This window comes from Anarhichas minor, unplaced genomic scaffold, assembly GCF_050575085.1.
Source record: "Anarhichas minor isolate MPS153535 unplaced genomic scaffold, ASM5057508v1 ptg000040l, whole genome shotgun sequence".
In the NCBI taxonomy this organism is placed as follows: domain Eukaryota; kingdom Metazoa; phylum Chordata; class Actinopteri; order Perciformes; family Anarhichadidae; genus Anarhichas; species Anarhichas minor.
The window spans coordinates 16,532,404-16,557,269 of NW_027466486.1; the positions used below are offsets into that span (position 1 = coordinate 16,532,404).

At 43.8% G+C, this 24,866-nt stretch overlaps 1 protein-coding gene across 1 annotated transcript in view; it reads right to left on the reverse strand.

The window, feature by feature from the left end:
• Positions 1 to 24,866, reverse strand: part of alk (ALK receptor tyrosine kinase) — a 369,109-nt gene that overhangs the window by 41,503 nt on the left and 302,740 nt on the right. The window contains exons 6-11 of the mRNA XM_076107773.1: positions 21,078 to 21,209; positions 15,374 to 15,508; positions 14,663 to 14,766; positions 12,227 to 12,399; positions 10,536 to 10,630; positions 2,435 to 2,542 (exon numbers count right to left, since the gene is read on the reverse strand). Of these exons, the coding sequence (XP_075963888.1) occupies positions 2,435 to 2,542; positions 10,536 to 10,630; positions 12,227 to 12,399; positions 14,663 to 14,766; positions 15,374 to 15,508; positions 21,078 to 21,209 (747 nt within the window). The remainder of the gene's footprint in view (positions 1 to 2,434; positions 2,543 to 10,535; positions 10,631 to 12,226; positions 12,400 to 14,662; positions 14,767 to 15,373; positions 15,509 to 21,077; positions 21,210 to 24,866) is intronic.

Sequence of the window (24,866 nt, forward strand, 5' to 3'; positions counted from 1 at the left end):
GGTGGGTGAAAAAAAAGAAGAGTGACAGTCAGAGGTGGGAGGGCAGTAATGTGAACTAACAGACAGTCAGCGGCAGCGTTTAAACGGAGAAGATAGGAAACAAATGGAGAAACAAAAAGTGCAGAGGCCCAGAAGGAAAGATTAAGGGGAGAGGCGGGGACGTTTTGGTGGGGTTGATCATTGAGCGTGTCGGGGGAAGAGGAGGAGCCTTGTTGGAGTGACAGGTCTGCTGAGCCAACCCCCCCCCCCCCCATCAGGCTTTGCCATCCTGCCACGCAGATGTCAAAGCAGCTCCGGAAAGGGTGAAGTGAGACGCGCGGCGAATGTTAAACGCTCACGGCTGTCTTTGAAATGGCCAATGTATAACTGCACGTTCAACTTCCCCCTCCCGAGTTAATATCTATGATAATCACAGTGTGATCTCACAGTCCCATCTCTCTGCAGGCTCTATTGTAACCATACCGAGTATTACCTGTGTAAGCACATTCAAATAGCCTTTCTGCTGCTGCCCTTGCAGCTTGATCCTGGTAGCAAACTCCCCTAGTATATGAAAGGTTTATCACTATATAAAAGGTATTTCATATATAGTAGTGCATATGAAATGTTTCCAGAATTGCCATACCCCCGGCTCAGCATAAAAGCTTTTCTTGATAGACTGAGAAGCCATTGTTTGCTGACGGAGTCACGCCTGTGGCTCTGCTGCAATGCATAATCCTGTAACGTTATCAAATCATGTCAGCTGGCCGAACGTTAACGTCTGATCTTTTACTGTTCCTGCTTGACCCTTCGACAGATAAACAGGTCGTTGTGTGCGAGACCAAAGAGTGGCTCACATCACAGACCTTCAATCAGGCGAGTCGCTGCACAAACATGTTAGGGCCCGGACACACTTGACTATCGGTCCGCATTGGTCTGCCGTTGAGCATCGTTGTCGCGGCGGACCATCAGCCCTACTCTGTGTCAGGAAACCTCATCAGTGTCTGTTCAGCAGAAAGAGTGCTGCCTGTTTAATCAACGGTGCAGGCAGTCGGCTGTTCAGGCTTCAAGGAGCACGACACTGATTTAGCATCACACAAAAAACTAAACTGGATGAAACTGGATGCAGCAGAGGCAGATGTAAGCTTATTTTTAATTCCACACATTCTTCTTCCTTGTCAAACCTGGCACCTACATTACCTACAATGCAACTTGTTTGCTAGTGGCGGCTAATAGTAGCAGTGAGCCTCAATTAGACATGAGGAGCAGGCTGGGGAGGTCCAGATTGTTTCTCTTGGGAGCCACTCGACTCTGATTCAAGTGACATCACTTGAGGACATTTGTCAGTCTCACGCAGCTGCTTTCGGAGCCACAAAAGACTTTATACAAGTGATAAAGTCGGTGGAGTTACGCTTTGGATCCTTATTTATCTATTAGGAAAAGACTGCAAGTAAATTGTCTTCACTGTCGTAGAAATGCGTCTCGGCATTAAGTTCTTTGGATAACAAAAATAGACAATAGAGCAATATCTTCTTTTCTCCTGTACTGTTGGCTCATGGTAAATGGCTGCGGTTTCTGTGTGTGTGTGCTCAAGGGCAACTTGACAATGCAAAGCAGTGGTTCTTTCAGGCCCGGAGTGTGAGTGTGATTCCTCTAACCAGTTTCGAGTAGAAGGCAAGCTACAAAATGGATTTGTTGGGCTTACACAGCGTATGAATGTCATAAAAGCCTTTTATGCCGCCTGGGAGAGAAGACAGGTTATAGATGAATGCTATTACAGTCGTGGAGTGTGGGGACACTGTCAAACCATCTGTTTGGACTGGAAAACAAGTCCTTAAAGTCACTGAAAATGAGAAAAACTCACATTCATTCAACGTATGAATGGGTGCTATGTAAAGTGTTACACTAAAATGGTAGTGGCTGATATCTCCAAGTCCAGTCACACTATGTACCTCTAGCACTTCAAAGCTCCTAGCTGAGGAAATGTGTCTCAGAACATTTTTGATACGAGAGTAACTCTAACTTATGACTATAAATATAGAAATTGAATCTCTGCTTGTCTTTACCCTTTTGAAGCTGGGAAGAGAGAGACTGCGAGGTGGGGAATGTCAAGTCTTTGTAAGTGGCTCCATTGACATTCTCTGGAGACAAATTGGAGGATTTTAGACTTCAAAACTGCTCGTCCTGCTCCATTTAATGCCAAAGGAGATCTCTGCAGCACTCACTCAGATGGTGGACGTGGTGCAGACCAGTAGGGGGCACACTTACTTTGTTGCAGCCCACGTATCAGCGCGTGCAGAGTAATTGTGAATCATTAATGTTGTGTGTGTGTGTGTGAGCGAAGGAGAGTGTCAAAAAGACGACAGAGAGAGACAGCAGGAGAAACAGGCAATGTCAGTGGGGAGAGTGTTCTCCTTGAGGGTGGAGGATGAACCGTGGTAATCAAGCTCACACTTACAGTAATCTGTGGGGGGGAAGGTCATCAAAGGGTTTCCGATGGACGGGGGCGTAGAGCTGAAGGGCAGCCTGGTTGAGCTGGCGACCACAGGTGGAAACTCACCGTTGGCTGAAAAAGAAACATAATTCAATTAGTGAAAAAGGGCAGTGCTATATCGCCTTCATGTGCAGCAATGGAATCATGTTGCTGTTAACGTTGACCAACTGAACGCGCACAGCGGCTGCAGACCCCCTCACCGGCACAGACAATGTGGAACCACCAGCAGGGGTCATTCTTTTTTTCATTTGAGTGGAATGCATAAAATCCAGCACTCCTCCATGTCTCTATCCGTTCATACAGTAGATGGGTAAGCACATTCAGTCGGGGTGTTATCAAGCCTACAGCCTCACCGCATTTCCCAGGACCGAGATCATAAGCTCCCTGGTACTTTGATCTCCCCCTCCTCAACCTCAAATTCTCTCCCAGAATGAAGTCTTCCAGGCAAACGGCTGGCTGATTGGATATAGACACTTTTTTTCTCTAAAGATGTTAAAGTAGGAGATGTTGACGTCACGGCGGAGAAACAGGAGTTCCCATGGACGCTTGGGTATATCACTGCACGGATGAATGTTTTACTTTGAGTAGGCCCATGCACAGAGTCCAGTGGTCTAAGAGATTGGCCCGGACGGTGTTAAAGAAATCTGCTGCCGCATCTGATCAAGGACTGCACAGGCTGCAGGACAATCAATGCAACCCCGTCAGCTGAACAGAACAAGATTGTTCTCCAGAACAGGAAATGCTGAAATGACAAAAATCAATGTCCAACAACAGCATTGCAAACACCTGACAGGACAAAATACTAAACCCCTAAAACAAAATAGCTATTTTCTTTATTGCTACACAGAAGTCACGGTTCGGTTATATTCTGATTTCGGAGTCATGGTTCGGTGTGAGTTTGGTACAAAAAACAACAAAAATAAAATGATGAGATGTTTCTTCTAAATGAAACTGAGGAGCATTTCAAACACATCTGTATCAAGCCTAGGTTATACGTCCAAGTACATGGAAAGCTTCGGACATCACAGATGCATAGCTCTGTTTATACTTCCTGGACTCTGCGTGTCTGCCGTGTGGACTCGTCGGTAAGCAGACATTCAGACAGAGATTGCTACACCCTCTGGTGACGGAAATGTACCTCACCTAGACCCTAGTATACTCGTCCATGTGGGTAGTACCTCACCTAGACCCTAGTATACTCGTCCATGTGGGTAGTACCTCACCTAGACCCTAGTATACTCGTCCATGTGGGTAGTACCTCACCTAGACCCCAGTATACTCGTCCATGTGGGTAGTACCTCACCTAGACCCTAGTATACTCGTCCATGTGGGTAGTACCTCACCTAGACCCCAGTATACTCGTCCATGTGGGTAGTACCTCACCTAGACCCCAGTATACTCGTCCATGTGGGTAGTACCTCACCTAGACCCTAGTAGTGGGTAGTATTATTTCATCTTTACGATGTACAAAAAATGAACACTTTCCCAAAAGACAAAAGGTCAAAAAAGTGTGAAAATAAAACTTCATTTGGTTCTGCATTATGTGCATCAAACCTTTTTCATTCCCACTTGACAAACTCTCTTACTTTGAGAACCCAGATGTGTTCAGCCGAGCTGCTATGAATGTGTCTGTGACTCTGAATTTGTTTCCAAAGAAAGGCCACGTTTTGTTGAGTTCTGTCCGGCGTCTCATTTCTTCGATGTTATGTTCTGTAGAAGAAGCCCCTCTGTGGCTCTGTTGCTCGATGACCCTTGTTGAGCCAAGCAGAAGATGTGAGATTATTTCAGAGGAGTCAGATAAGGTTCACGGCGCTGATAGAGCAGCCAGCGTTCAATGCTATGACACTAAACAAGGGCATTGGCTCAGATCTTGACCATGCTGCTATTCTGCTAGTTCCGTCTCTGATTTATAACTTTTTTTTTTAAATCAAAGCTGGATAAGTCTCCCAAAGAGGCTACACAGCCTAGTCGACCTTAGAACGATAAGAATCATGCTGTTTCCGCCATGCTGCCTCAGTGCTTCAGTCTATCAACACAAATGGGGGCCATCCATCCTTATAGCCTTTCCATTGAACACTCTCAATGTGCATAGTGTAGATACTTGAGGCATGCAAACAATGCATTGTAAACGACACTCTATGTGCGTATGATCCGCATATGGAGCTCCATTTGTGTTCTGCATATGGAACTGACTTTTGAGAGGAAGATTACATGCTTTCAGGGGCTATTTGCATTTCATATGGCAAGTGGAGAAAAAAAAAGGTTTCTAGTTGTGCTCTTGCCTGTCTTATAGAGCATAGAGTTTGTTTGCTCTGTAGCTCACTGATATTCTCTACCATGGATGGTAAACAGGCAGCAAAGGATGATTTAAAGGTTCCATGAGAGTGCTTTCTTTTACTTGCTTTGCTCTTGTAAACCACAACTACTCCTGGACAACCCACTGTGGTGTTTGCAAGCCTCGGAACGGAGTGGCATGAGGGGAATATCGAAGCAGAAATCCGACAACAGGTACAAGTTTTCCTAATTGCGACGAGCCGACGAGTTGCCCACATAGTGTCATTTGCTTCCTTGGTGAGAACAAATCATGCCCCGCCTTCCCCGCCATCATCTGGCGGTGTCAGGGGACAGAAGCAGGACCTTTCATCTTTATCTCTGTAATCATTTTCCTGCAAAAACACTCCCTCATGTCTGTCCCGGTTCCCCTGTCACCTCAGGCTGAAGTCTCACCGTTTATGGCAATATGGCAGGGGGCTCCCTCAACAGCTGAAAGGTTTGGAAAGCAACTGTCTGGCGCCGTATCATTCGGTCCGAGAAAACCTGCTTTAAGTCGGAGCAAACAGCTTGACATCAATGTTATTTGTGCACGAGTTGAAACTGCGCCTGCGGTCCTCTGGGTGATGAATATCATTAAAGTGCTGTCTCTACTGGAACAATATTTTATAACTTTGTACTCAAAGCTTGAAAAAAGAAAAAAAAAACTCAGCATTGCTTACCTAAAATCTGCCACCTAAAGAAATCAATAGTTCATTCCCTGTAATCCTCAAATAAATATCACCGCCTAAGTCACCACCGCTCGGGAGTTTTGAAACAGATAGAGTTAATGTGCAGATTTGATGGATCAAATACCACACACGAGTGACTGCAGTGTGTTTGATTGCTTTCTGCACACTGTCCCTCTGTTTGTAAGGCCCTTAGATGTGTTGTGTATACGCAGCAAGTTCAGCAACTTTTTACATCTTCAACAAAGTCGGTAATAAGGCTCACCGCATTGTTATTCTGAGCAGGGGGGGGGGGGGGGCTATGGAGGAGACAGAGCCGGAGCATGCAGCATTGGTATGCTGCTGCAGCAGGAGGAGGGCTCAGCAGGTCCACCACAGAGCAGCATGAACCAGAGGGCAGGGCAACAGGCGGCGTGGCTGTCACTGGTCATTAACAGGCCGCCGTAAGCTGCCGAAGCCCACCAGAGGCAAGCCATGGAGCTAATTGCAGTAGCTCTGAGGAAAATCCACACAACAATCTGAATTATTCTACTACATAACCTTTTTCTCAAATGCAAGAATACTGTACTTTAGGATTCCTAACCTTGCATGCACTGCTTCTATGCACAGTCTAAAGGCGGCTGGTAGACCTGGGAGAGACCACCATTTTAATAAGGTGCTTTTAATTAGTGCTAATGTAATGTCATCGTGGTGAACCCACTGAGGAATGTTGAGCATCTGTACTTACTGGTCCGTGGTGTGTCCCCGCGTTTCTCATAACCCACAGGTGCAGCTGCATAATTACTGAAATGAGTACATTTCAGTACTCCGTACTTGTACTACACTAGTTACCACGACAGATAACAGCGATGCAACAGCCAACTAACAGCACATAACTGGAGTGGGGAAGCTAACTGGACCCTCGTTGAACATGGATACAGCTCTTTGTGTGTGGCTGTGTGTGTGGCTAAAACACAGTGTGAGAAAATACAATTATTTCCACCCCAATCTTCGAAAGGAGTGTTGCATTGACAATCCAGTGACGTCAGGGCCCAGCTACTGAGGGGGCACAGTGTGATGGTGGGGGGAGGCACAGGGCAGAGACCAAAAGATGAACTTCCTGTGCTGTCGAACACAATAAACTAATTTATTGATGCTGCTGAAGATGAAATGATGAAACCGACAACCAGGTCCAACACCTGAAGGGCAACGGACGCATCATCAAACACACGCGCTTGCCAAACTATAAATCCCACTAAAGCCAAGAGAAGGCCACGGATGGCTGGTCCTCTGCATGATGTGTTCACAGTATGTTTTCCCACAGAAACACATTACTGGGGTTGTGTCATGACGCTCCGGGATCTATCCTGCTCATCACTCACAGTGATCACTCTTGGAAGCGACACCTTTTTGCTGAGCTTCAGCATCTCCCATCAGCTGGTCTGACTGATGGGCGATAAAGAGTGGCTGCGTCAAGTGTGGCTGAAGGTAATGGAAGTGAGCAAAGCGTGGATAGAGGATCACATAAAACACAAATTGGTGCGCAAATATCTCCTGGAAAATGTCATCTCTTTCAATCAAGAGTCATCGACCCAATGAGCCAATGCTGATAGAGGACGATCTGCTCCAGCCCGGACCAATCAGCAATTTCTCACATCATATTCATCAGATGACCTCATGTCATCTGATTGCATTTTACAGTTATGGTGATAGTGTTGATATTATATCTGTGATCAATGATTAAATTCAACAAAAACATCATCCATTATTGTAGATTTGAATGAAAACTGTCATCTATAACTGAACAGCTTTTAACATTGTAGTGACATTAGAGTGACAGTGGATATGTCTTTAGCTTTTACCATTGTGATGTGAAATGTTGATTGCGCAATGTGGTGGCTATAAAATAACTGTCTGCGTTTAGATTGGTTCCTTGTAAGCCTCGCTTTCATTATGTAATTCTGTCCGCCACAGGGACGATCTCTCTGATAAATAAATATATTTATTTAGTTTTTTCACCTTTGAATGTGTTATAACTCTGTTATGTTGTTCATTCTGTACACATGACATCTATTGCACTTCTGTCCATCCTGATAGAGGGATCCCTCCTCTGTTGCTCTCCATAAGGTCTCTTCCTCTTTTCTCCCCGTTAAAGGGGTTTTTGGGGGAGTTCTTCCTGTTCTGATGTGAGGGTCCTGGGACGTATGTGTACAGATTGTAAAGCCCATGAGGCAAATTTGTGATTTTGGGCTATACAAAATGAATTGAATTGAATTGAACCTCTCTTTGTCATAGAACTAAGATCTATGTTTTGAGTTTAAATTGGGATTCTTACGGTACTTTATTTCTTTGTACAGTAGCCAGGCAGCTAGCAGTAGCAGTGATGCTAATGCTACCGCTACGTATCGCTTGCAGCCTGAAAACGAACCAGCGGCTACAAAGAAGCCAGTCTGCTCGAAAATATGAATTGTCCGTTTAATAATCTTAACAATGCTAGCTAATGCTAACACTATCAGCTTGATGCAGACATCTATGATTCCATGTCCATTTCATAATCTAAACAAAGAACAGCTTTTCTTGTGGTGGCCATTCTAAAATGAATGTCACGCTTACTACTATTATATCAGATCAACACTGGTTGTCTTTACAACAGTGGTGGGCCGTCAGGGCCTGCAAGGCCTTCTCTGCTGGCCTAAACAGAATCACAAAGCTATATCTATTTTATAATTTAATAATTTTTCTTAAATACACTACATGTATTATAATTTATAAAAATATTTTTCCCATTATCTTATTTTCTCATTGCACAGCTACTGTCTTCCTCAGTTGCTCTGCTTCCAGTGCAGCTTGTTTTAAGTAGAGCTTTTGATTTATGATTATGATTGATTATTATTATTATTATTATTATTATTATTATTGATGATTATGATTTATCCAATCAGAGTTCACCTCTGTGTCTCTAGGTAAGAAGAGAGGCCCGAGGCCTGCAGACTCACAAGTGAATCCCTTTGCACTTTAAGTGAATGGGGACGATATTGTTGATTGTCATAGTGTTCAACCAATCAGATCTTTAGTTTGACATGTTGGGTGTATTCTTTGACGTGCCAGAGCCTGCTAGCTGGCTTAGCCATACGTGATTGGTCAGTGGGCTAGTGTGACATGTTGGGCGGTGACAATCCCAATATCTGCTGCCTCTGCCGAGCGGACATTTTCAGCCTCAAACGCATTTAAACCTATTCAAGAAATACAACTGGGGAGACTCGACTGTCTTCACTGGCGTCCATGAATCGAGAAGGACTTCTTACTGGAACTAAAAACGCACGGATGTACTGAACAACCGTGAGATTAAACTCTTTGTTAACAAAGAAAGGCGGAAGAACAGCTAAATAGTGAACAGCAGCTCTGGTAAGTTAACTGCAGTAGCTTTAACTGCCATAAATATGATCTATGTCATCATTTAATATGCTTGCTTATATTATATATTATTATTTATACAACTTATATGGATTTTCGTTTGGTTTTATATGTGATAGGAACTATTGTTACGTCCTATGTTGCGCGGGGGACACATTTAGCCGGTGCACAGCAACAAGACGACGCGCGAAGCGGCAGCGGTCTATATACTCCGTGCAAAGTGTTAAAGTTAAGTTTAAGTTTTTAAGTGATCTACTTTGAAGTCATGTGTTTTCAAGTGGACTCGTTTTCCCTCTCGGTGTTGACAGACAAATAAATCCGTCAGTAACAAGAACTATGGAGTCGTGTATTTCCTGGAGGGAGTGATAGGAGAGTACTACTCTGTTAATTTGTCTATCGTGTCGTTTTCATGATATGGGTAATATTGTTCCCTCTGATATGAATAATATTTGAATGGCCCGTGCTCTTGAGTGTGTGGCGGAATGCATGTTTTAGCTGAATTGATTTTGACTCATTGTTCGTTAATGCCGCCGCATCCCGTCATGCCGGTATTCATGTATCTGCACTCATAGTGTATTTGTAGGTGTTGAGCTTCATCTTTACGAGTGCAGGCCCAGGTATAAAATGCACGGCCCGCCACTGCTTTACAACAATAATAGCACTTAGAAATTCTACATTGGAGAAGTTGAAAAGTTTTTCAGTTGCCACTTTAATGGTTCCAGTATTGCCACCATACCAAGACCTTCTCACCTTGGACGAAAAAACATGACCGTTTTTTTTTTTCTTACAATCTCCCTGGCCAGCATCACACAATGCGTCAAATGCCCTTTCCTCTTGAATGTAATTCTTGGCCAGGATGTAGTCACTTTAACACTGTTTCATCTTAACAACGTTTCCATTACTATTCCTGTCACTGCTCTCAAACTGTTTCTCTGAGATGGAGGGAGGCACTGAACTCCCAACCTTTCATACTCCAGACGCCAGACTTGGTTGTCATCACACTCTTGTTTTTTTACACTGATGCACCATCTCAATTATAACACAAAAGTATCCGGAAAGGTGACGTGAGGCTTGACCTTTATAAGTCTGCAGTATGTTAGCCCTTATCAGTCAGCAAGCTATACTGTGGCGGATTTGAACTGTTCTGACATTTGAGGACACGTGAAAAGTTCTCAAAGAGAGTGTGCTAAAAGAACGTCATAATATATATTAATTCCAAAAAGTTTTGCCGATGAATGTCTTGGCAAAACTGCAGTTAATTTAATAAAGATATCATACCTAAGGGAGTAGTAGACTTGCTAGGATTTTCAGATAATATTTGAAGCGTTTTTAGTGAGGATTGAGCACTATGTTATGGCTATGTCAAGGGAATTTCAATGTTAAGTGCGTCCTTGAGGAATGCTTCAGAGAGTACAAAACTGCCGCTCAGTCAAATCTTATCTCTGTACAACATGAACATAGGGCACACCTGTTTTGACTACTAATCAACTTGCTTAGGTCACTAAATGTTTACTTAAGTTTGTCTGAAGTTAACACTTTTCAGAGCAATCCAGTTGTTTCCCCCCCATTGTGCTTGTCGTGGTCAATCAATCAGGCTATCAGTCAAAGAAGTCCATTAACTCAACCAAGGTCCGATGAAGTTAGAGTGGAAAACTCTTTTTAATAGTACTCACATGCCAGGAAGCAGTCCATACTGAAAGAGATGTTGTCTATAGAGATGGCTGAACCGGGTCCAGGTCCATCTTCCGCGCTGAACTGCAGCCAAAACCTACGGAGAGACAGAGCTGTTTTAACAACCGTGCAAGCTGTGGATGGTTGGATAGCTTCTGACTGAAAGGACATGAAGAAGAATTTATAGTGCTTTAAGAGAAATGTCATTGAGCTTTGGGTGTGCATTGTAGGCCTTGTGCCGGCTCAGTCTATATTGTTAACAACTGTCAGCTCTTTGAGCAGATACAGGAAAGACTTCTTTAGGGATGAAAGATATGTTCTTGTTCTAAATTAAATATATTTCTGCACAAAATAATGTCGGCATGCACAGCATGCCCTATACGTCCAAAACCTTTGAAGGAATAGTTTGACATTTTGTGAAATATACTTGTTTCCTTTCTTTGATGAGAGGATTGATAGCACTCTCAGTCCTGTATGGTAAATAATAGCTGTAACCAATGGGATGTTAGCTTAGCTTGACAAAAACACTAACAACCGGGGGAACTAGCCTGGCTCTTTTCAAAGATAACAAAATCTACCTACCAGCCCCTCTAAAGCTCCCTAATAAACATGCTGTATTTTTTATGATTAGCTGTGCAAACATCAAAGGATAAAAGTGTAAATTCGCCATTTTGCGCCCTTTCTCCTGTCCTTATGCTAAGCTAACTGGCTGCTCACTCCAGCTTCATATTTAGCCTATGAAATTGGTGTCGATCTTCTCATCTACATGTAACTTTCAGGCAAAAAACAACAACAAGTGAGCGTATTTCCCAAAATGTTATTTTGTTATACTGTACATATGAGTTCTAAATCCAAAGTCCTTCCTCTTCAACACTATCGGTCATACTGATAAGAGGTTCGTATCTGTGAAGTCAAACCTGATGGCATACCCATAAAAACACTCACATGCAGAGTCTATAGTACACTGTCTGTAATGTCCGGACCTTTGTCTGCACTTCAGGCTGCATTTCTGATTCTATTTAAGCTCTAAAAAGGTCACCGTGCAAAGACTGGCAGGTTCACCCAATGGTTAAGGACATGACATTCTAATTAACAGCACAAGCACAGCTGACTACATAACCCAGGAATCAAAAATTAATCACTCCCAGGGGAGCAGGATTATCTGAGCTCGAATGGCCAAGAAGCCCCCAGTCAGGCAAACAGAGATGAAATCATCTGGGGTTTCTCTTTTTTTAATCTTGCTTTACTCTATTTGATTTTAATTTCTCTCTCGTTTGAGGGGAAATCGGGGCCATAGCTAATTGGGAGGCAAGTAGGGTGGTTAGAGCCTTGTGTATTGATTTCTCCTCTCTTTATCACAGTCAAGTGGAGCAAAAGGAGAGGGGTCTATTTGGTACAACTGTTCACATGGCAGGTCCACGGTATAAGACTAGAGTCCCTATGGGATTCATTAATTCTGCAGAGTTGAGAGAAAATGTAAATCTGCGTCGAGATAGATAGAAATAAGAAGAGCTTCTTGCTTCTGTTTCTGAAGACTTCCTTTCCGAGCTCTTAATTAAGTATTTGTTTGAGTGTGTCGGAGTGTTGGGGACTAAAGTTAGACCCCTTGCTCTTAAGTGCCAGTTTGATGCCTTCATACATGCAGCTTGATACAATCTGTTTACGTGCCGAAACAGCCAAGTGTGTTCCGTACCAGTCTGCCAGCCCGTAAAGGGGAACTATGACGAGCTTCCAGCCCCTTTCAGATTTGGGTTTGCTGGCTGAATGCCACAGTCTGCGCTGCTCCTCGGGGCCTGTGCTGTTCTCAGCAATCCACAGAGACAACGACCCCCTCTGCAAGCCTCCAGAGCACAGCCACAACCGCACCTGTTGGGATCAGGTGGAAGTTGAAATGAGCGATACAGTAAAGGTGACCAGGAGAATGTGGATTTTTGAGGTACATGCTGAGAAATAAAGAGAACGAATTACAGAGCAACAATAGAAACATTGTTTTGACATGAAGAAAACCAGCCGAGTTACTGTGTTACCACTCGAGGAAGGGATGTACTTGAAACTGCATTGAGTTCAATCAGTAACAGCCATCTGTTCAGTTGTAATTATTCTAAGATTAATACAATTCATCCAGGATCATGATTCGGGCTATTTTGCTACACACGCTTCTCCTGCATGCTTCGGCACAAATCAATCTCAATTTGCTGTTTCCAGGAGGGATATGGTCGCTGTAAACCTGCTTTGAATTACACAACAACCAGGCCATGTCAGGAATTAAACAGTAAAAGGAAGTCTGAAATCTAAAGCTTGCTAACAAGCAATGGGATGTGACCATGTCCCTCTACAGCATTTCGGTGGCACCAAGAACATAATTCTTGCTTTCACCATTTAAGTGGAACAGATGCTGGCTTAAGCCTGATGAAAAGCACACATAGAAACGACACTACTCCCAGACAACTGAATTCGGTGCCTTCATGGTGAACGCTTGCATTGTGCTTGTTAGACAGCAGGTTGTCGTCCTTATCGTCCACCGGCGGACCACACGGTGGCCGTTTAAACATCAAGATTACAGGCGCTGCACAGAGCACACCGGGCATGACATGAAAGTGGTCTGTAGCTAATACCCAAAACTAATATCCTCAGCATAGTTGTCCAAGAGCGGACAGGCTAGATTGAACGGCACCGGTCCAGCGTAGAGAGAAGGATTTAGAGTGTTAATCTGGAATCATGGCTAATCTGTGGGCTGTGTGCCCGAGAAGCTGGGGGGCAAGGTTTCTTCCTTGCGGCCAGTTCCTTTGCTTGTTTCTCACGTGCAGACTAAATTTATTCCCTCTCAGTCTCTCCTATTATCTGGTTTTCTGACCTCTTGAGCTTTTCCATCTCCTTCCCACCTCCATCCCTGAATTGTGTGTCGGCTTGTCTCATCCCCAAGCACCCCCGCCACAACTCTAAATATGCAAAGTACACATGCAGAGGGCCAAAGGTCTCTGAGCTGAGCGATATCAAAATAACATAACTAAATTCTAGATGCAACAGCATCAATCAAGGGTTCAAGTGCACAAGCAATCACCCCTGGAGACGTGCACTGTGAGCGTCATGATCTAAATAATGCATGGCTTCTCATTATTTTCACAACTAGGTCAGCAGATTCACTCTGTGATTGATGAGGTCGACCTCTCTGCCTGTTAGGATCTGTTTACCTGCTGTCTCGGCACGTTGACATTTGATTTGTGAGCATGAGAGCTGAGAGCATATCAAAATATTAAGCAAGCGATTCATTAACTGTTGAAAACAAACCGGTTACCGATAAAAAAATGCAACTTTGCAAATAATTTACACTTGTTATCTTATTATGACATAACCCTGAATGTAAACACATAGCCCACGGAGCATTTTAAATGTATTAATGATCTTTTTGTTTTTACTATTGTTGTATGGTAAAGTGAAGAAGAAGAAACTTAGTGTTCTGTGAACAAAGAAGTTTATTTTGAAAAGACTCTTTGCATGTATCGGGTAGAGTGTCATAGTTTGAAGCTGTCCGCTACTATTGTCATTATTATTAAAAAGGTAATAATAACAATAAACTTTGACCCGTTACAATGCAGTTCACATACGTGTATGTCCAAAATGTAATCACCTATTTGACATTTATCTGAAATTGTCATAATTAACATACTTACTCATACTCTTGAGTCATGGCCATAAATGTGTTTTGTAAAGTTACAGTGAACTCGACCTTTGACAACTCTACTCATTTCATTCTTGAGTCGAGGTGGATGTTTATTTCCAAATTGAAGAAATTCCCTGCAGGCGTTCCAGAGATATCGAGTTCACGAGAATGGACAACCCGAAAACACATCGCCTCCGGCCGTGGCTATCTCCGGCACAGAGGCGTAAAAAGATGACAGGCCTGCAACCTTCACTGCGGGGAGGCCAAGGTGCTAATAATCATTGTGGCAAATCTGGCACGTTATCATTTAATGCAGCATATGTGCCGCGCGAGAAGAGAGAGCTCCACACACGCAGCAGCAGTAACGGAGGGGGGTGGGGCTGATACATCTGATCTAGGGTTTATGCGCATCTCAGAGAACGAAGATTATATTTTCTCTGGAGAAAAGACCGACTGTACTTTGCTCACCGTGCACGGGGAGTTTCTGAGGGGAGGGGGGAAGAGAGGGCTCCTCAGTATCGCTGAGCTCCGCTGGCCTTTGGACTGGCCTCCTTCCACGCTGAATGTAGCACCTTAAAACACACAAACAGTCATTACACACGCAGAAGAAGAAAAAGATTTGAAATGGAATACACGGTTATTATTTCTCCCATTTCTCCACTTTGATGCATAGCTTAACTGATATAGCTAAAGGGTTGTCATGAGGTTAATTGAAAAGTAATGTGCAAGAAAATTAATCTAAAATCACCAAACATGGTATAAAATGATCCACACTACCGCTGAGACTTATGTAAATAAGTTGAGAACAAAAACAAGCCTCAGCAAAGCGAGACTTTAGATTCTCATCCAGAGACACATCGCCTCACGGCACAGACGATGAAGCGCAGATGGAGGACTCAAGGGTCTGCATGCCGGAGCTTTTACACCCGAGTAGGATTCTGTTTGCAGCGAGACGCACGGCGCTCTGATTGAGATAACACGGGACACATCAGAGGTTCTGCTGATCTTTCCGCATTCGCTAACTGTTAAGACTGAAATATTCAATATCACGCTTTTTTAAAAATTTGCCCCTTTAAAGAAATCCATATTAATGAGGCATCAACACCACTGTAAAGACGTTTGAGAGAGCATGCACATGTCATCATTTGATCAGAGCAATAGAAGCTGTGTGTGAGCAACCTGATGACGGGCAGCTCTGTCTGGTGGCCTTGGCCGGCGACTGGAGTCTTCTCCAGGAGAGACCGCGGCCCGGTACCGACTGCCAGCCGCACTCGCCCTCTTCAAAAGTGCAGTAGCTGCCGTTGAGAAAGTGGCCTGGAGAGAAACGGGAGAGAGAATACATCAGGGGAGGAGAGGAGAAGATGATAAGGAGGGGGGGCAAGTAATGAGTGGACAGGCCCGGCAGGTGGTCGAAAGAAGAGGAATGGAGTGAACACTGACAGCCAAACTGCCAAGGAGAAAGAGGACAGGGGTGTGTGTGGGGGGAATCAAGGAGATGAGAGACAGTGAGGGTGACGAGGTTGTGAGGAGAGAGCCGTGCGGGGGGAGGAGACTAATGGCTCACGGGACTCAATGTGTTGGTGAAAATTAGGGTTGAGGTGCGGTGGAGGTTACTCTTGAAACAGAAGCAGAAAATGGAAAAGGAAGAAGGAAAGAGGGTCTGAGGGGGAAATGAGAAAGCTGAGGAGCTTCACAGAACGCCACGAGCCTCGGAAGCAATTCGATACGAGCGGCCGCAGTGCAGTGAAAACGCGTAGTTGGAATGTAAAGTGCATTTCCACAACGTGTCTTAGTGAAAAAGTGAACACTCCTCCATTTGCAAACTAGGCCTCACCTTTTATGTTTTAAGAAAAATCACCTACAGGTTAGGTAGTGCACATATTAAAACACACACTATTTGACCAAAGGCACATTTTGTGATTGAATTTTTCACTTTCAGGACAATTTTTCCAGCCCATCTTCATTTACAGATAACAGGGCTATATATATATATATATATATATATATATATATATATATATATATATATATATATATATATATATATATATATATATATATATATATATATATATATATATATATATATATATATATATATATATATATGTGTATCAGTGGCGGCTGGTGGAAAATGTTCTAGGTAGGGCCATCCTATCAATTTCAGCAAACATCCCAGTATGATTTAATGCAAAAAAATCAAAGTATCAAACACGCATTACTACTTTGCAGTTAAATATTTAACATTTATTCCAACACGAAAAAAAGCAGTAAATAACACTTATATAATATAATAGAACATGTTTATTTATTGAGATGCCCCTATAGACCTTGTTATAGGAGGTAAAGATCAGGAGAAGTAAACATGAAGTGTAATTATGCATACTGATGTTAAATTAAGCTATGATGAGTCTATTTACCATCTCAATTAAATGTTGATGTCTCCATGACCAAGTTTAGCAGATGAGACTGAGGACAACTATGTAGAAGAAAATATGTTCACTTTGCCTAATATGTAGCTTGACAGAGTTCTCCATGTGTGTCCTGGTGTTCTCATGTTTCCTTACCTCCTCATCCCTCACTCCCGTAGCTGTCATGCTGGATCTGTCCCCGTTGTTTTAAAAAGCTAAATAAGTTATTAGCATGACGTCATGCAGCTAGCCAAACCTGTCTGGTGTACAGTCGAGAAGCTTCGCATGTACTGCTTCCCTTTCCCGCTAGTCTGCTGTCTGATTGTGGGGTCAGGCTGATCTGGGATCAGCTCTTTGGCCTGCAGAATCTCCGCCAAAGTTCTCCTCTCAAACGAGACTTGGAGGAGTAGTGCTCGCGCTGGCGCTCGCCTGTAGAGACTTCTCCTGACGAGAACGCGCAGCGAGGGGGGTAAAATCTTTTTGGCCCCACACTGAATCTATTTGAGGGCGCTGATTGGCTAAATTCTATGTCACTCATTTATATCTTTAATCAGCAATTGGTTAAACTGCTTCATAGACCCGCCTCTTATGGGCAAAAACGATTTAGGCCCCCTAGCTGCGCGTTCTGAGACGTGTCGTGCACACAGGCGGAGAGCACGAGCAGGAAAAGCATATATTTTGCGCAGATATCATATTTTACACATATTACTGGGTACATTCCATAGTTCAAAAACACAAATATTGACAATTTGTATAATTTATGATTATTATCTTTTTTTTTTTTTTTTTTTTTTTTTTTTTGTGTGGCTTAAGGTGGGGCCATGCCCCATTGCCCTCTATTGACCAGCCGCCACTGAGATATATATATATATATATATACATACACACACAGTGTATGTATAGGGCTCAACATCAGTTTAAAATCACTGAATCCTACCACTGGTATTACCGTGGAGCATTCAAGACTGCTACTCGCTTATGACAGTAATGAAGTTCAAATGAGAGAAGCATGGATTTCTATTGACTAAAATAAGGCACACCTCGAATACGTTGTTGGAATACATAATGTGTTGGTGGCAAATCTGTTGTTAAATTACCAATGAAGGTGTTTCTAAACGTTTGTAATTCATGTCAGACTCTAGTTGATGGCGAGAACACTGGTGCGGGTTTGAGTTGTCATCTCAGTGTTTCAAAAACTCCACCATAACTTTGCTTCATGTTCCTTTTCATCCCCAGCTACTGCCTGTGAGTCAGTGAGTGCCCATTACCGATAAGAATCCGATAAGTGGCCAGATAACAGTGTGCTTTTTGGAAATGGCCTCCTCCAGATAATAGAAGTGAAAGTGGCCTGAACCAGAGATCATGAAGCAGGTATTCTTCAGGAAGAAAAGCAGGAACAATGCTTCCTTCATCAATGTCACAAGTTTTAAAGAGCCTATATAATGCAGCTAACGCAATTTCATTTTTATGTTAAAGTAGTAAAAACACCAGAAATGATTTTTTTTCTTTCTTTTTTGATGTTTTTTCCTCGAGCAGAACAAAAGCTCGTCGTGCCGCTGTGGGTATTGAGTAGATGTCGTGTTCCTCTGTGTCTTGTGATATTAGGACTCATTCTCCTCGTTACATACACCAGTTGGTGTCTCTCCGTGCAAAGCACGGGGATTCAAAGCCACATCATCCGATCGCCGCTCATGACATGAATAAAGAAGTCCGCGATGATGTCACCTCAGACACATTAGCACGTGTCACTTAGTGCCTCTTTTTGCAACCTGAGCTGTCATTCGTAACTGTTTGACATCCGTCCAGTTTAGCCACTTACAAATGGATTCAACCTGAAACAATTTATTTAATGAGGCGTGAATAAGGCCGACATCCCAGTGTCATTACTGTTTTATGAAAGCTGACATGGACATCACTCAGTCTTTATGAATGTAGTGGAGTGTCATTCGGCTAATAATGTCCCTTCAATGCGATGTCGACGCTGCTTGACTGGTGTCGACATGACGACATGACGAGAGGACACAGCCTATAAAAACATGGCAGGTTCCATATCATACAAAAAGCTCTGGTGATCAAAGTCTGAACTCAAATGTTTTCTCTCCTTAAGAACAGATGGTCTTAAATTGGTGAAACATTTGGGAAAAGGTTTTTCTGGGATAATTTTTCGAAGTTATGTTTTTTTCCTTTTTTTTTTTATCTGTGAGAACTGATGAGAAAAAGTGTTGCGTGTTGTTGTCAACCTCATTTTGGCCTCAAAAGCTAAAGTCCATCACTACCTTATGTCCTAAATAGGATTAAAGGCATTCATATTTTATCCCTGGTGAGTTTAGATTTTCTCCATACACTCATACATTCATGCATATAATGGGTGTTCGCAAGTTATATAGAAGAAACCTGGAAGAAAATGTTAATTTTTTAAATCCTATTAAATGGTGCACTCCAGCATCCTGTGGCCACTATGATTATTACCACAACACAGTACAACACAGTAGAGAAAACACAGTAGATCAGACTTAAGGAATGGATCTCTCACTCTCAGAGCCCTTACGGCGTGTCATGAAGGAAAACACTGATGTTTATGTTTCCACAGATCTGTGGAAGCATTGTCAGGTTCATAAGAAGTGATGCGGTGTATGTTTGCAGCATCAACTGAAGAAGGACTGGGTTGTGAGCAGTAATCGCTCCAAGAATAACAGACAAAGCAAGACATCACAGCACTGGGGGGGGGGGGCAGTGTTCTGTTCACACTGATGCTGCTTCAAAGACAAACAAAAGAATACTGCAGATTACTACATTGAATTTCTGCATGCGTCCACCTTTTGATGCAAACCGCGTCGCTCTGTAGTCGCAGGGAAACGGCGGTGTTGGAAAGCAGTGGGATGTCTGCAGAATTCAGACCGACCGAGATCAACCGGCGGAGGCTGTGACTCTCTGAGAACAGGCGGATGTGTTTATGCATAATGACGGCGAGGGAGATCCGCGGGGACCTGGTTTCCCCTTATATGTCAGGAGTCTGTGTGATTGACACTAAGCTAAGTTTGTTCCTCCTGCCTTTTCCCTGTTAATGAGCCCTGGCAATGCTTATGAAGGATTTAAATAGATCAAATCAGATAGAGGTAACTCGTGGATGGATCATAGAGAATAGGGCATCAGAGAGGGAACACTGTGTGATTCGGGTAGCGGGGGGTAATCGTGGCAAGTGATGGAGATGGAAATGGAACAAATGCGGAGCCCGAGGTACGGTGGGAGGTCGTGGTTGACAGCGAGAGTAAAGAGACACACATAGACTGATGAATCAACAATAGGTTGGCGGTCTTTGTCCTCAGTAAAAAAAAGAAAAAGGATAAAGGTTATTGCTAATTTAAGAAAATAAGAGCGCTCAGTGGAGATGTCGAGAGAAGAGGATCTTAAACGTTTCCCAGCTGAATCACAGCAATCGAGTGAAATATCAGTCTGTCCCTCCTCTGTTTGTTCTTGATGTAAACATGCAATCACACCCATCTAATTATGGTATTCATAACCCATATTTCAGACATGTTCATACATATGAAACGCTTTGCGTAGATGGCTGCAGAGTGAAGTCAATGGCAAGCTGGGTTTGAGTGTTACTGATCATTATTTGCACTCCAAATTCCGATTCTGGCATCAACGGTCAAAACACAACACACGCCCACAGCCACACAGACACACAGACACACTCTTATTACATTCAAATGGGGATTATAGCCCTCGCGTTAGCCTCTCGGGCCAATTAGCACCGATAAGTCCTCCTTCAGCAGAAAGAGGAACCGTGCCCGGCTGGGAATTTCACCCTCTCGTTAGGCTCTTATCTCTCAGATCCCATAGTAGGCGAAGCTATAAGCACCAAGGGAGCCGCCACCGTTTATAATAAGCACCGCATGGTAAGGTGACCTGCACAGTGGGCAGGAGCAGTTTAACTCTGCCCAGGTTTAATATGGGGTGAAAAAACGAGCTTTTGACTCTTTGTCTGTCAATCGTGAGCAACGATGTGAAAGCGCACGCATGCAGGTGGGACCAAAAAAACAAAACTCACACAGACACTGAAAAACAGCAGGGCCTGGGGGATCGCACTTGTGAGTAAGATGTCAGCATACTTGGCTAGTGTTCCCTCCTAGGCCTCGAGAAAAGCAGAAAACAAAATGTGCTAAGAGATAGAAACAACAAGCATGGAATATGTCAAGGGTGAGAAATGCTAGCCAAGCATAGAATACGCTGCCGTTTTTTTCCTGCCTCCCCCTCGCCACCCCTTCCCTCTCTGTCGGGGGGAGGGGAAGCTCGCGCGGGCGCTCGGTTGTTGCTCTGCTGGGCAGCGGGACGCGACCGCTTCATTACTCACTGCGGCTGACCGGCTGCACATATTTTTCGACGCAGGGATGAATGCATGAAGGGCCGGCGGACACGTGAGCTTTTCGTTGTTTTTTTTTGCACATTCGGTGTCATGCTGTACTCACGACATAGGTCGCCTTCGTCGTCGCCGAGTGGGCAGTCCATGCTGAAGTCGCACAGTTTGTCCAGTGGGATCCCCGGTCCCTGGTGACAGTGGTACTGGCCCTGCAGGGTGACGTTAGGGCCGGGCGCGGACGCTGGACAGAGGACAAGAACAAAGAACATTTTTGTCATATTAAACGTTCCTCACACAGTTTCAACAATGCTGGGAAATGAAAAAACAGAAACAGAGAATCTACCGTTAGAGCCAAAAAAATGGCTCCACATTATCTTCCAAGTTCACGTATAGAACACCGCGGCTAGATGAACTGTATTTGTCAGACACAAATCATAACTCAGGCAAAATGTTGCCTGCAAACAGTATAAAAAGATACAGTTGTGTAAAAGTACATCAGTCAGTGACAATGGCTAACATAGCCCCTGACTGCAAGCCCTGTATGACATCCACAAACCGCCTGTACCATCATAAATAACTTTTGGCCCAGGCTGCATAAGCATCTGGCTTTAAATAAAGTACATATCCATCAGGCAAGGAACACAAGCAGCAAAAAACAAAACAATGACCTAGATACTGTAGGTAGTGGAGGCGCACACACACACACACACACACACACACTGATATCACCGGGTCCAAACACATCAACTGTAACCTGGGACATTTGCATATCTATGCAAATCAGAGAAGTGATATCTCCAGGTTGTAAAAAACAGTCTGCTCACCTCCACCTTCATCATCACAAGCTGTTCACAGTGAAGAGAACAAAACTGTCCCTGCCCCCCCCCCCCCCCTCTTGTAAGGAAGAAAAAAGTGATCGTTATCATGGGTGAGGGGATCCGCTTACTGTAGCGTTGCCCTTGATCTGTATTATGTAGATTTGTTCTCCACTCAGACGAACACGGGAGTCGGAGGTGCGATAGCATTGTGGAGGCCGTTAAGAGACAGGCGGCACCAGGCGAAGGGGACGAGATGGGTCGGGGACGCGCCGCTAATTTTGACACAAAGTGATGTAATGAGTGCGCTCTTTGTTTCTCTCAGTTTGCATGACTTTCCCGGGTGCCATGATTACCACTATTAATAAACATATCATGTTTATAATGAAACATAAGTTCAAGCACACAAATACAGTCTTAGATTTCAGTAATGAAATAACTCCGTGTATTGCCACGAATTTGGCGATTACGAGACGCATCATGATACAGTGGTTATGATCAATATATTGCGATACTGCGGCGATATATAGCGATTTATTTTTAATTGTAATGTTAGGAAAACTGTCACACCGTTCATAAAATCAGACTTTTTTATGCAATCAAAACATTGGGATGTGCATTTATCACAGTCCCTGTAACCCAACATCACAGCACTACTTTCTGTGCAATTTGAGCACCATCTGCCTCTCACTATTGACTAAAAAGAGATGGTGTTTTTTTGAGAATCGATACAGTATCAAAAAATATAATACCACATTACTCAAGCATATCGATATTTTGACCCCCCCCCTCCCCTGGATACGACTGCCTGGTAATAACGCGGTAGACGGCAGACATGTCACAGCCGTGAGGCACACTTCACTCCCGTCTGCCACAAGAAACCTTAAGGCCCAGTGAGTCAACTCAACGGATTTGAGAGATGGAGGCGGCTTTTCTTTCTTCTTATTGGACAAAAACACCCTATTGTGGAGGGCGGCCTCCCGCAGTCACCACTGTGGCGGGGCCCTAATGGCTGCAGAGAGACACATTAACATGTCAGCGAATAATCCAGTTCAAATTCTTTGAAAACCTATTAGCCTGGGTAAATAACTTTTTACATCAATGCTGTGCTGCACACTATGAATCCTCTTTTTCCAGAAATAAAGTCAGCGTGTTAAATCACAGTCTCACAAACATGCGACTTTCTTTCTACAGAAGACGGCGAATGTGCCATTCTTATTCAAATGAGGCGAGGCTTGTTTGTTTATGACCGACTGGTGCGTGTGTGCGTATAGATGTGGTCTTGCTATGTGTGTATTGAGTGATGCTCGGCACATGCATTATGCATTCATTGTGCTCAGTGGCTTCTTCTCCGTATAGTGTTGACACCGCAAGCAGAACGATTTATCAAGAAAGAGTAAAAGAGAAAATACTCCGGAACCTTTGGGCAAGGTATGTAAATTCATCCATTTATCTAAGTTTGATGACAGTGGAGTAAAAAAAATAAATAACTCACGATGCCGCTGAACTTTAAGCTCCCTGAGCAGGTAAGTGCAGCCAGTCATGGCCGCTGCACTCCTGGCCTACCGCGGTTCTTAAATCACACCTGTCAGACTGTGAAAACAAGTGGGTCAGCGGGGGAGGCATTGCCTGTGGGAGTGACTTTTGTATTTCCGCATGCTCGGGGGGGGGGTCGGTTTGGCTTTGTGAGGGGAATGACGTATGAATGGCGGGGAGCCGGAGAAGTGACTGGAGAGGGCACAGCAGCCGCTGATCTTGACTGGCAGAGCACGGGCAAAACGGAAGGTACTTGTTGGCTGCAGCTAAACCGCTAACAACGTCACAAAACACTTACGCTGTCAAAGAAAAGCGGGGGTTATTTTGTTCCTCTTCTGCATGTATAAGACACTAAGATAATGTAAAGAGCCGTGCAGAAAAGAGCTCATCAAGGTATTGTACATGACATACTGCTGACGACTTAAAAGGGGAATATTTTCTCAGGTGTGTCTGACAAGTGTTCAAAGGTGCCAGAAAAGAAAAGAAATCCACCAGACGAGCCACTGAGAGAAACCTTTCATGCAGCAACAAAAGCAAACCTACTCAAGAGATCAACAGAGACGCCGTGTCTCAGTCACAAGCCGCTTTCATAGTCTGACACATGTAACCTCTAAAGCGACGACATACTCCAACGTCGATTCAGACGGCGTCGTGTTTGCTTTTTATAACTGCACATTGTTATTTCTGCTAAAAACAAATGTGCAGGACGGCATCTCATTCACATTACCGCCCTCCAGCTTTGCAGCGTTTCATAACAAATCATAACGCTTCATTCCCAAATAATGTCGGCTGCATCGCAGGCTTTTTCAAGGTCCACTGGCTTTTGAGAGTCCTCTGTTGAGACGACGTGACAGACACACTGTGGGTCACTGTACGCCTCAGCTTGGTTGTTTTTTTGTAGTGAAGAGAGTCCGAGCCGCCTGTCAGCATCTACAGTATAATGTTTAGGTCACCAGGATTGATTGTTGGCAACTTGCAGCGGGTAATTGCTAAACAGGTGACCAGAAAAGAGTCAATTAGAGCATGCGAATGCTATCAGTATATACTTTCACCTGTTTCTCTTGTCTGTCATTGGTAACGGCTGCTCTTATTAGAGGGTGAGTAAGACTTGTTTAGCGGACATGTTTTATTCTACACCCCGACAGTGTGACCAGCTATTACAGTGCATACATGTCTGATACATGACACGTTGGAGTCACGTTTGAAAAATACCCCCAAACAATTCAGAGAACTGTCTTTGGCATCTTGTGGATCCTGATAAAGCCCAGTCGTTAGGAAAAAAGGTTGGCATTGTACATTTCTGCATTTTATGGATTCGGTCCAGGAAAGTGACGTAATACAACATGTGCCACGCAGAGCAAGTGACGCGGTATGTGAAGCGGCCGTGAAAGTTTCTTGACGAAGTAACGAGTAAACAAGTCCACTAAGGGTGAGAGTGGTGGTGAACGGCTCATACAAACACAGGACTTGCACCCTGGAGACCGCTGTTCATTTCTCTTGTTGTGAAACCAAAAGTCAAAGTTGACTTTAGCCTGTTAGGTAACGTT